This window comes from Hydra viridissima, unplaced genomic scaffold, assembly GCF_058129835.1.
Source record: "Hydra viridissima isolate aposymbiotic clone 2 unplaced genomic scaffold, HvirCarnegie_v1 scaffold_3, whole genome shotgun sequence".
In the NCBI taxonomy this organism is placed as follows: Eukaryota; Metazoa; Cnidaria; class Hydrozoa; order Anthoathecata; family Hydridae; genus Hydra; species Hydra viridissima.
In genome coordinates this window covers 18,187,463-18,200,325 of record NW_028324302.1, presented here as the reverse complement: position 1 = coordinate 18,200,325, position 12,863 = coordinate 18,187,463, and the positions used below count along the sequence as shown (strand labels likewise).

Sequence of the window (12,863 nt, the reverse complement as noted above, 5' to 3'; positions counted from 1 at the left end):
TTTGCAACCAAGAGACTTTAACAAAAAAGAAAGGGAAGTCTAATAGAAAATTTATATTTCATTGTCAATCACTTTTCTAAAAATAAAGTTCATTTCTGAGGGGTCCGACAAATTTGGAATAATACAGGTAAATTGATTAAGTAGACTTATGTTAAAATTAATAAAAAACGTCACTGAAAGTTTTAACTTTTAATTTTCATTAAACCTCAAGAATTAAGAGAATTTTCTTGAAGCTTTTGCAAATATTAAAACCATTTGCACCCCGTTGGCGACTATATGTCGACACGATAAATTCCTTTGTAACACCTTCGGCGACTGTAGGTAGCCATTCATACAATTATTTGAATATCAATTTGCGTAATCTTTTTTTTTTTTTACTTATCTTTATCTTGATTTAACTCAAAATCTACCACTTTTACTTGAAATTACAACAACTTCACTGGAGCAACAGGTATATTATACCAAAAAAAAAAAAGAACCATTATTTAAACAAAAATAAAGTTTACACGAGTCTTTTTCACCTTAAATTTTCTTTGTTTACGCTAAATTTTATTTAAAAAGGAATAATCATAAATTATATTTAAAAATACTAATGAAAACACACTAAAAAACTGAAATTTCAATAAATCGACCATTAGAAAATGGCAAACTAGGGTCTCCTTAGTGCGAATAAAAAGCTGAACCAGTCAGCTACAGGAGGTGTTAGTAACATTTATGAAATTCAACTTAAGAATCAATTTTTCGAAATTCAAAAGCCATTTTAGCATGTATAGAAATATCTGTATAACTTTTCAAATCAAAAACAAACAAAAAAGTTAAGTAATAAATATACAGTACAAGTTTTTAAATACTCGCACATAAAACCATCACTAGTCATAAATTTCATAAGTTTTTAAGTTATATTTACATTGGGATTTTTATGATAAGCGCAACATAATAATTCAAAAAAAAAAAAAAAAGAAAAAAAAAAAGAAAAAGAAAAAAATTTAAGAGTGTGGGTAGAATAGCTTATTTACCAATTTTAATCATTTCAAAAGTTATATTTTCAGATGGAAGATAAGTTTATAAAATCATTAATTAGAATAGGCAGGGATATAGTTAAATTTGTGCAGATTTTTAAGAAAACTAATCAAAATGAAACTTACTTGCTTTGGGCATAATCATATTTATTATATACATACAATTATTTACTCAGTACCTAAGCCCAGTTCTTTTACGCCCAGATTTATCTTCTGTCCAAGACTTTGAACGTTTACTGAATTTCTTTAGCTCCTGTGCGAAATTAGGATCAGACATCTCTTGATAAAACTGTGGTGTGCAATACTCCTGCAGAAAAAAAAATGCTTTTAAGTAAACATGTTCCGATCCGAATAAAATTTAAAACTCTAAATTAAAACTCTTCGGCGCTAAAAACAAAAAAATCATTTTTCTACGTAGAAAGTTCAGAGAAACCAACAGAAAGCCTCACTTTTTTTTGCAAAAAGAACTCTTTGTAACCTCCTTCTAGTATATACATTTCAGGGTAATAAAGATTTGGGTAGCAATGCTGATGTATGTCACGATCCTTGTTACGCAAAAAGCGACTCCTAAAAGTCACAAAAGAATTGTTTCTTACATTGACTGCTTTTAGCTATATACCCCGCTAAACAGAAATAGATGTAGAAATCGATGAGAAGAACATGTCTGAGAATGTTTTTCTCCATCACTCTTTGTTTAGTGACTGTTAAGATTAATTAGATATTTTAAAAATATAATACTTACATCTCTGGACCTCTTTTAGATGAGAACTCACAATGAAATACAAGCACAATTCGTTTTCCATTTTTAATTTTTGGAGATTTTAAAAACTGACGAACAGTTTCCTCTTTTTCATAGATATTAATTGCACCCTGAGTTAAACAAGCATTAGTTAAATGATAGACTACATTACATATATATGGTATATCAGGATGTCAAGGATGAAATTTGCAGGAAAAAAAGCTAAAGTTGGTTGATTGCTTGCAAATATAAGGAATTATTTCACTCATCAAAATATGCACACTTACTATCTATAAACATTTGCCATTTAAACATTAGCTTGTTTAGACTGATGGTTAAAAACCCTGGCAGACAAGAGCCAACTAATTCTTGGAGGGCCAGTTTTACAGCATTGTCAAAATTAAATCGTTTTCAGTTGAGCCAAAATATTAGTCAAATTACAAAAGAACTAGCAATCAAAGGAACTTAAGTCTGGTAAAAATGGAGGATGATGAAGAAACTCCAACTCTAATACTTGTAGTTTTGCCACAGTTTGTTCATGTTTGTGCACTGTGTGGTTTAGGGTTATCATATAATAAGATAGGAGTCAATCTGTTGACAACTATGGGCTATTTTTTTAAAAAACTTTTTGTGTCTGTTCATCCAGTTGGTTGCAGTATATTTCTGCCATGACAAATGAACCAGGTTTCATAAAATCATAATTGATCACTCCTGTGCTAGGCCAACAAACACTCATCACCAGCTTCTTTTGATGTTGCACTTTGGGGTGTGTTTCGGTGATCAGAAACAACTTAACCAATTTGAGCTTTTAATGAGTTAATACTGTTTATTTGCTTTCAAACTTCAATGATAATTGATAGGCACTTTGAAATGAGTCAGACTCAACAGTGACCTTTAGTTTGTAATTATTGACATTTGATTATGGGCGACCATGCGGCTCATTTGTGAGGTCAGATTTACTTGTACAAAGTTTGGCTAACCAATTTGGAACTGCCTGGTGCATAGTAAGACAAGAGCCACATATTATATTATCATTTCACATTTCTGCTGCAGTTGCATATAAAAACTCATACCTCATAGTATAGATTCTGATCATCCCATTTTTAACAAAATGATTTCTTAAAAGTAATAAACTTTTTTAACGCTTAAAATGATTTCTTTAAACCAGTGAAATTTGTAACTTTCCAACAAAAAACAAAACAGTAAAATACTAGGCCAATGTCAAATAATAAGCTGTTAAAGTTGGCAATATACTTAACTGCAAACTTCATCTTTGACAATACATTTGAAAACTATCAGCTTCTTTTCTTTCTTTTGATTTTTCAGAAAAAGGAGGAAGAAAAGGGTTACAAAAATATTTTTATTCATGAATCTTAACCTTTTTTTAGACCACTAACTGCTTTTTGTAAACCCATAAAATCAAATCATGAAAAATGGAATAGAAGTAGTTTTAAAAAACAATTAAGCAAATAAAATTTTTTACTTGGATATGTCCACCATCATATTCATAAGGATACCGACAGTCAATAATATAATATTCATCAATGACATCTTGGTAAACGTTATCAATGACACTTGCAAGCTGTAGCAAATAACTTTTTTAAATTAGAAACAAAACAGATTGATGACAATTAATTTAAAAGGGCTAATAAAGAATGAAAAGCAAAAAAATTTTGTAGCAATTATGAGAACTTGTATCCTGTTTTCTGAAAATAGTTTTATATAAACTTACAGTTTCTGCAGTGATTCCCTTGAGATCAAGATGTTTGCTTTTTACAACAGGCAAACAATATTCCTAGAAACCAGTGTATTCAAATTTAAGTAAACAAAAAAAAAAAAAAAAAACAATTCAAAAAATACTGAAACTATATAGAATTTTTTTTGCCTCTATTCTTTATAATTCACAGGATATAACTTAATATACATAGATTTTCTCAATTAGCACAATCTTGTTAACTCACTAATCACTTTTTATAGAGAATGATTGAGCATGATTAAGTTTATAAAGTTGAAATTTTATATACAATCAGGGTATATAAACAAAAGAGTTTTAAAACCAAAAAAATTTTTGGTATTATTTCCTTTTCAACTTATATCAACAAAAATTATAATAAATGAAACTTTAATCAAATGATTGAAGTAATAAAAAATTACCCTAGAGCGATCACCAATCATATTTTTGTTATCCATATCTAAATCAAACAATGAATTGCATAAAATGTATAAAACTGTCATTCCAGAAAAAAATAAATTAGCACAAGCAAACAGATCAGAGATAAAAAGTAAAGATTGCAAAAATTTGTTGATACTAAGCTCTACCAAGTTTAATGATATAAAATGATTTTAGAGGTAATTTTAACACTGACAATCATTTCAGGCATCGATTCAGTTTTTATACAAAATCTCAAATAGAAGATAATCTTTAATTAGTAAATTTCAAGCCTTTTTATAGACACATGTAAAAATTAACACATATAACACGTAACAATGCTTAAAAAGTTTCCATTTATAAAAAGATCTTTTAAAAAACATGGAAATGTAGATCAGATTACACAATTAAAAGAAAGACCTGTAATTGATTTGATGACTATTTTTCATAATAGTAACATTGGTAACATTACACCATGGTGTAAAAAAAGGCCACTTTCAAAATTTATAGATCTTACTAGGAATTCAAAAATTGATTTATCTTGATTTATTAACTTTATTATTATTATTATCATCATTATTTATTTATTTATTTTTTTTTTTTGGGGGGGGGGGGGGGGGGAATTTAATAACACACTTGGTAAAGATTATTTAGTAAAACTGGGTGTTGGTCTTATTTTTAAGTTCTATTAATTGAGATAAACATATATTTTCATTTCAAGATCTACTTAAATAAATTTCACTCCATTTTGCTTAGCAGCATTTAGGTTGCACTTTGTGGCTGAATTTTACATTAAAGACAGGGTATAATTAATAAGAAAAATAGTCAAAATTAATCACAACTGTGTAAAAAAGTTTTACTATGTCATTCTTTTAATCAGCTTAGTATTAATAAAAAATTTACAAAATTTAAAGACCACTTTTTAATTACCAAAACTATTAATTGCAAAAAAAAATCGGGAAAACATTTTAAACCTAAGAGATCTTTTCAGTATAAGATTTGATAAATATAGATTTGGTATTCATCAAGCCTTACCAAATAAAGATGTGATTTCCACACTTGGTGATTTGGTTGAATGAGTATCAAAAGATTGTGAGCGCTGCAAAGTTCTCACAGGAGTTTTATTTTCTATTAATCTCTGAAAAATAAATTTAAATTAAAACAATTTATTTTAAAAACTAAATCTGATAGCTATATAGCCAAAAATATTACTGACAATAAATAACATAAATAAAGAAACTGCTTGATATATGTAAGGCAGTTTGTATGATGAGGAGTTTTTGAAATTGTCTGTTAAGATGGTTTGCGTACAGATTTTTATATAAAAATCCTGCTAAAGGTTTTTCTGTTAGTATATTTCTTTAGCTTTTTTATTAGTATGTGTTTTTCTCATGAATTACAATACAAATGAAAAGAGCAGCACTTAAACAGGTTTTGTTTTTAATTTTTTAACATAAATTAATGTAAACTTAACCAATAATATGCAATTATTTATGATGCTGATACAACTTATTTGGGCCTTTATTAAATCTTTGTCTATCCTACCCCAAATAGAATTGATTGAACATAATTCTGGCACTCAAGCTAAAAAGGGCATTGAATTTAATTTGCTTTCTTCCATCCAATCTTTAACTGTGCAAGCTGTGTGGGCAGGAGCCATATCTTGTTAAAATTACCATCATTTTTTTTTTTTCAATTAATCAGCATGTCTACTGATAGAACCAACCAGTTCTCTACCATTTCTATGTAGGTGTGTTGACCTGTATAGATACTAAACAAACCTATTACTTTAAAATTAAAGCACCCCTAAATACTAGCACACTCACACTATCATCTTATAACCTTAGTACACCTAAATAATTGCTATGCTTTTCAGATTTAAATCTTTTAACCAGAACTTAGCTTTTCCTGTTTATTACATTAGAGATTTTCTTCACTGAAAATTACTTGCTTCTACTTTTCTGTAGAACAAACAATTCTTTTTTATGTCAACTTAATCTTGAGAGCCTATTTTTGGAGATCATGAAACAAAGAAATGTATGGTAAAAAATGTCACAATTTTCTTCTGGAATCTTGTAACTTTGTATGTTTAAATATACAAATTATCTCAAACTTCAGTTATTTGACTAGTTACATGACTGATATAGAATTTGTACCTTATTCTTTATTATTCGTTAAAAATTTAAAAACCAAACGCCAATCTTTAGATAAAATAGTTACAAACTGTTAGTTTAAGAAGAACATAAAACAAAATAAATTTCTATTCAATACTCTCCTCAAACTTTGTGAGCCTATATCTTTTTTATATGAACTTGATAAAACTGAATTAACACAAAAGGAATAAAATATTAGGTGTGGAAAAGAATTTTTGCAGTTTTAATGAATATATTTTATCATATTTTTGAAAAATGGGTGCTCCACACAAACACCAAATACAAGAGATCATGGAATGATGCTGGAGCATCAGCAAAACATAGCCTAAAACCATACTTTGTCGTTGAAAGTCCATGTTGCGTACTAGGTGGGTAAAATCATTTATTGGGAGATACCTCCTGAATACAGCAACTCTGTAGTGTGGACAAATTAGCAGCAAACTTCACAGAACTTTGCCCATGTCTGAAGAAAGTGATTCCTACATAACAAAGCCTGCCCTCATATTGCAAAATTAACTCATGAGAGACTGATGGAGTATTCTTTGGTGCTAGCCCCACCAAATTTTCAACTTTTTTTTGTCCCAGAGTATTATGGTGAAATCTTTACTCATAAGGTCCTTAAAGAATGGTTTGAAACTTCTTCACACCCAAATTGATTCAATTCTACAAGTATGAGATTCATGGAGAAAAAACAAAAAACCTTAGTAACACTTTAATTATTATTTCTCCAAAATTGCTTTAGCTAAATCAAGTAAAATGTTAACACCAACCTTTTCTAATGGCATTAAGGCAGGGTCTGTCTCATATAACGAATTACTTCTACAGATCCAGCTAAAACACAAATATTTTCACAACCATATTTTTAGAATCAGAGAAAGTAGAGAAGCTTTAACTAACTGTTGGTAGATTACCAGAAAAGTTATTTTCTGTAAAATTTAAATGAAACAAAAAAAAATTAAGAAAAAAGTAAAACCTTCTGTGCTTTTTCCTTGATATTGGACTACTTCCATCAGCTGGTTTGTCTCTCTAAAGAAAGAAGTGAAATTTACATAAAATATTTTAAAAAAAGATGATTTCCTTATAATCATATCAGCCTTCAAATATTATTCTTTTGTAATGACACGATTTACATAAAAAAGAAATGCTACTTATTTCAATTTCAAATAAAATCAAATTATGAAAATTCCTCTTATTTGTATTACTATTTGGTAATTTACCTTTACTGAAAAAGATAGTGAACGATTTCTTTGAAGTGGAACACCAGTAGGTTTTTGGAAAATATCATTTTTTCTTTGTAACTAATGTTTAAATTTTAATACAGACACAAGTTTTGTAATCTAATCTAATTCTAATATAAAAACTAATAATAACAATAACTAAGATAAAAAATTATCAAAATAACAATAGTAGTAACAATAATAAATAACAACAAATACAAAAACAAAAACAACAGCAACAACAACAACAACAAAAAACAATAAAAATCTTCATAAAAATGCTTTGCAAAAATATTTCATAAAAAACCAAGCTTTATAAAAATTCTTTTAAAAATATATAAAGCACTTTTTAGTAAAATAAACTTACAAAATCTGGTAAATTCTCTTTATCTTCTTCGGATCCAGCATACTTAGAAACTAATGGTGCATCTAATAAGCCAATAAAGGCTGTTGGAATGTTTGTAGGAGAACTACTTAAACATTCTTGTGACATTTCATCAAAAAATCCATCATCGCTGTTGTAATGATCTGCAATCATGCACTAACAGGGAGAAATTAATTAGTGTTTTACTAAAACTCTAAAAGAGATAGTATTAATTAAACAACTTCATTAAATATCAGAGTTTTGTTTATACTGTCCCTATAAGTAACAAAATTAAGAAAATACCAATGTCCCAGGTGGAGCTGAATTTGATCTTCCACTGGCTTTCCTTCTTCTAATCTCAAAATCTGTTTCCAGTTCTGGAAAGTCATCAAACATTTCACATATGGATAGGTCACTATGATTTTCTTCAACATTTTCAGCAACTTCGATTGGTATAAAATTGGAATCAACATTATTGAAATTGTGTGGCTCCAGTACCTTTAAAGTGTTATTCTGAATCCAAAACATATGCAATCAAATAAATTTATAAACAGATATTTTATAACCTTAACACAATAGTAATTAGATAACGTTAACAACAATAGCAAACAAAAATTAGCATTGTGAAATGTAGAATACACAGAATTGACAAAATGTGTTTAATATTTTAACTTTATAGTTATACATAATGCTATTCTTGTATTCAATCCTATAAATTGTTCTGATAGATAAACACTTTATGTATTTGAATTATTAAAGCAGAACTTAACATAAATTGTAAACTCCTTTTGATGTATGAGACAATAGAATATTTATAAATGAAATCTGGGTATATATCATTAGATTCAAAATTGATAACTAAAACTTGCATGTGTTTTATTTTTCTTTAAAATCTTCTCCTTTTTTAATTGTTTAACATACATTTTTATAAGAACACAGAATGAAAAAGAATAAAAATAATTTATCTGATCATTTTTGTAGTGTGAAGACAAACTACAAAAATGCCGATATCTTATCTATAAATTAAATTATTTAAAGAGTTTTTTTAAAATATGAAATATTTTAACTTTGCTGAGGAACAAACAAAGGCATCTAATGTTTTCATTGACATCTTATCTAATTCAAACTTTAAAAGAAAAAACTGTAAAAATAACTGTTTTTTTTTTAAACATATTATTGATGTTTAAAATTTAAAAGGAAACCTTACAAATATATTGCTTCATAACTCAATTTTAAACAATTTATTTCTATGAAGCAAAACAAAACAAAAAGTTAAGACATTGAAATTTTTGAATATAAAATGTATAATATATGACAAAACATACCGGTGAAGAAAAACTTCGCCTAACCATCAATCTTCTACAGAAAAAAAGAAAGATTTAGGAAGAAAGAAAAAAAGTACACAAAAGCAAAGATTATTATCAAAAAACTTTTCTTTTTTTAAATTTGCACAACATTCAATTTTTGTGTCAACTTACTGATGTAGTGAAGAGCATGCTGCTAATTTTCTTGCTCTAAAAAAAACACCAAAAGTATGTAACTGAATAAAAATTTGGAAAAAAACCCATTGATTTAACTTAGTGAATTCTGATATCTCTCTAATCAAATAATAGATGTGAAAAAATATATATATACAGTACAGATCTCAATCTCTGCATTGAATTATGTTCTACTAATTATACATCAAATAGTATAGCTATTACTATATAATGCATATTTTGAAACAATGCATACCAAGATAATTAAGTAGAAAAATAGTTAAAAGGCTTAAAAAAAATATATGCTAACAACAATTATGGCAATTTACACACCAAGTTTGCTAACTTTCCTACTCCTTTTTTAGTTAAATACAAATTAAGTTGGAATGTTAAATGGATATTTTTTTTGTTAAAAACTGAGAAAATTTAGAATACCTAATGTTTTCCATTACTGGTGATTCAAAATTAGGGCATTCTAACAAGGGGGAGTCCAAGCCAATTCCTAAAAAAAAAATCAATTATTTGTAATTAGTTAACCCAATTAATTCTTTTAAATAAGATAAAAACAAATAATTACAATAGAAACAATTACCGGATTCAATAGATTCTGTAACTGAATTAGCTCTTTTAGGTGTAGGTGTTTCATAATCAAGTGACAACCTTCTTCGAGGGGTTGATACAGAACTATAAGAAACAAATCATGAAAATCTTAAAAAAACATGTCAAACATGAAAATCTTATAAGTTAATGTCCAATAAATGATGCATGGCTTTGAACTATACATATATTGAATCTGTGTTTTATTATGGTCTAACCTTAACTCCAAATCTATAGACAATTCAGTCATTGGTGAATTAACAAGCCGTCCATCCATATTAGCTGTAGATATAAAACTGCTGGATATGATAATTGATAAATCTATGGGTTGAAGCTTACAAATTTGCTTATGATGATGATGACAGAGTAACTAAAACACATTAGTTGCCAAATTTCTGTCCAACAGACCAGCTGTGTCACCAGAATAAATTTAAATGTATTACTTTTGTTATTTTTAAACCAACTAAAATAATTGCTAATTATCAGGAATCTTATTTAGTCAAATGTGGTTATTGGACTGTTTAAAACGAAAGATTAACTAAAATGAATAGGATTAGTTAAATGAAGATACAATAAATCCTAAAGTTTTTTATAATTTTAAAAATGTAATCTAATTAGTAAATCGATCTTGCAATTTAAAAAATTTACATCAAGAATTTAATTCCTAATATGCAATAAATCCTCTTAAAATTTAACTAGAAGTAAAACATCAGCAGAATATAATTTTTCTATTTTTAACATGAAATTCCAAAACATTTAGTTACATTCAGAGACTCACAAAAAATACTCTGGTGGTCTCATCATTTTTTACTTTATATGTAAAAGGGCAAATATAGTAGCAAAAAAAAAGAAAAAAACCATCTTTTCTTTTAACTTTAACATTTACTATTAAGAATGATAGGTAGTTACTAGTGCTACTTACTAACTTTGATTGCTTTCTTTTTTTTATACTGTTGTATTTCTATATGTAACAAAGTTTCAAAGATTTTAATGACTTTCATGGATAGTTATATAATGGGTATTTTTTGTAATATACAGTTTTTATACTTTTATTTTATCTTAGCAATTTTAAAGTAGAGGGGTGCCCAACATTTGAGCAAAACACACCCAAAACCATGTTTCCAAGCTGCTGTCTCATGGCAAATGGTTTTGATCTGAATTGTAATAGCTTCTCTGCATTTCGGAATGACTGTCATTGTAAGTATTTAGTTCTGGGTGAAGTGTAAGTGTCTTCTAATCAGAATAGACAAAAGGGATGTCATGCTTATTCTTGAAGTTAAAAACTAATCTAGTCTTGTGTCTTTTCACTGCTCTGTTTTTGACATTAATCAGTTAACTCTTTACAAAACTTTTTATTTCCAAATCTTTCTGAACTACCTGTTGAATTGTACAATATGGAATTTTTAAATATTCAAAATTTGTAGCAAATTTGATTAATTTAGTGTCTTAAGTTTATGGGGCTCCTCTGTAATATTTAACTCATTATTTAAGTTGCAGCTCAATTTAGAGTTTTTAAAACATAATGCTGTTAAATGATACAAAGTAAGATGGTGCATTAGTCAACAAAATAACAGAATTAACTCATGTTAAAAACAAGCATAAGGCAGTATCAACACAAAAGCTCTCAAAAGATGAAGTGAAAAAAAGAGTTAAATACAGAGTCAACTATAGTGACATAGTCAGCATGCATAGGAATTGTTTGGAGGGCACCCTGCTTAGAATCAACTGGTTTCAAACAAGAATCAAACTTTGTCATCTACACTGGGCATCAAAAGATTGATCCAGCAAGGTATTAAACATGCTATATTCCATCAAATCCAAACAGTATAACTTTCGTTAATCAACAAAACATTAAACATATTTTTTTTTTTTACACTAAGAAAACCTCGAATGAGATAGATTGACATCCCAAGGTTAAAGGTTCCATGCCAGAGTTCTTAATGTAAAAAGCTACCCAACTGAAAGTTCTGATAAAATTTAAATAACTTTTTATGGTATTTAAGCTGAAAAAGTTCCTTTTGAATTGTTCTAATGCAATAAATACATTATTATGATTTGTGCAACTCCTGTTAAACCATTTTAAGGCTTAAGTTGCAACAAAAATATTGGAAGCAATTAAAAGCAATAAATATACTATCAGTTACCAATCATAAACACTCAATCAATTTCTGACAACAAATTTCAAAGTTACATACCAAAAAATAATAAGATAAGAGGTAGTCTTTTTGACTACTTATATGTATTTTATTTCATACTGAATACTTGGCACTGCATTATTTGCCAAGTGCAAAATCTTTTTTTCTTTTTTACGCTAGATTTTTCCAGATTTAATGTTAATTTATTATTATTTATTAATATTCATTACACTTTTCCAGATTTTGTTGTTCTATTGACTTATTTGCTTTGCTGATAACTCCTGGATGTCCCTCTGTTATCTGTATTAAATTTTTTATCATTACTTATTAAGTGAAAACTTACAACTTAGCTGTGGTTTAAAACTAAAATATGATTATAACTGAGGTAAATCCTAACTTTAACATAACTTTAATGTTAACAGTGTATATTGCATCAATAAAAACACCTCTTAAATATATTTGTTTAGGTTAAAAAAATCATAAAAGAATAAATCTACAATAACAAAAGTAATTAAATATGTTTATGCTTTAACTTACTAACATTAAAAAAAAAAAGCAAAACTATACTTAAACATTTTATTAAATATTAGAAAAGAAAATTTTATTAACTAACTATGTTGACATTTATGGGCTAGTTACTTATTATTGTTATTTTAACTACTTTTACATAAACTTAAGCTGAAGAGTAAGAAAGAATATTCACATATTCACGTATAGAACTCAGCTTTAGGAAGAGAGGGCTATTGCTAAATTGTATAAAATCTACATGTAGACAAATATATAAGACATAGGGATTCATCCATTGCCTGAAAACCATTTGTTGACCATACTATCAAAAATATGCAATCAAAAAAGTCTAAATGAAACTTAATAAAAATCTCCACCTGGTTTTACTTAAATCTATAAAATGTATAAAAAATATTGCAGATACATAGATCTATAAAAAAAAAAAAACACATTTTATATATACTTTTATCTTATAAGAGAGCGCTCTTTTTCGAATAACTTTTTA

The 12,863-nt window shown here is 27.5% G+C and overlaps 1 protein-coding gene across 2 annotated transcripts in view; it reads right to left on the bottom strand.

The window, feature by feature from the left end:
* Positions 1 to 1,049: 1,049 nt before the first annotated feature.
* Positions 1,050 to 12,863, bottom strand: part of LOC145200522 (M-phase inducer phosphatase 1-like) — a 32,061-nt gene continuing 20,247 nt past the window's right edge. Inside the window, exons 1-17 of one of the 2 annotated variants that reach the window (XM_090081415.1) lie at positions 9,935 to 12,028; positions 9,712 to 9,803; positions 9,555 to 9,621; positions 9,120 to 9,155; positions 8,967 to 9,000; positions 7,945 to 8,154; positions 7,645 to 7,818; positions 7,278 to 7,358; positions 7,034 to 7,086; positions 6,831 to 6,891; positions 4,943 to 5,045; positions 3,913 to 3,950; positions 3,491 to 3,553; positions 3,242 to 3,340; positions 1,762 to 1,889; positions 1,469 to 1,586; positions 1,050 to 1,326 (exon numbers count right to left, since the gene is read on the bottom strand). In XM_090081415.1, the coding sequence (XP_089937541.1) occupies positions 1,192 to 1,326; positions 1,469 to 1,586; positions 1,762 to 1,889; positions 3,242 to 3,340; positions 3,491 to 3,553; positions 3,913 to 3,950; positions 4,943 to 5,045; positions 6,831 to 6,891; positions 7,034 to 7,086; positions 7,278 to 7,358; positions 7,645 to 7,818; positions 7,945 to 8,154; positions 8,967 to 9,000; positions 9,120 to 9,155; positions 9,555 to 9,621; positions 9,712 to 9,803; positions 9,935 to 9,993 (1,551 nt within the window). In that variant the 5' untranslated portion in view covers positions 9,994 to 12,028 and the 3' untranslated portion in view covers positions 1,050 to 1,191. Of the gene's footprint in view, positions 1,327 to 1,468; positions 1,587 to 1,761; positions 1,890 to 3,241; positions 3,341 to 3,490; positions 3,554 to 3,912; positions 3,951 to 4,942; positions 5,046 to 6,830; positions 6,892 to 7,033; positions 7,087 to 7,277; positions 7,359 to 7,644; positions 7,819 to 7,944; positions 8,155 to 8,966; positions 9,001 to 9,119; positions 9,156 to 9,554; positions 9,622 to 9,711; positions 9,804 to 9,934; positions 12,029 to 12,863 lie in introns of those variants that run through there. The other variant, XM_090081416.1, reaches the window with a different exon arrangement.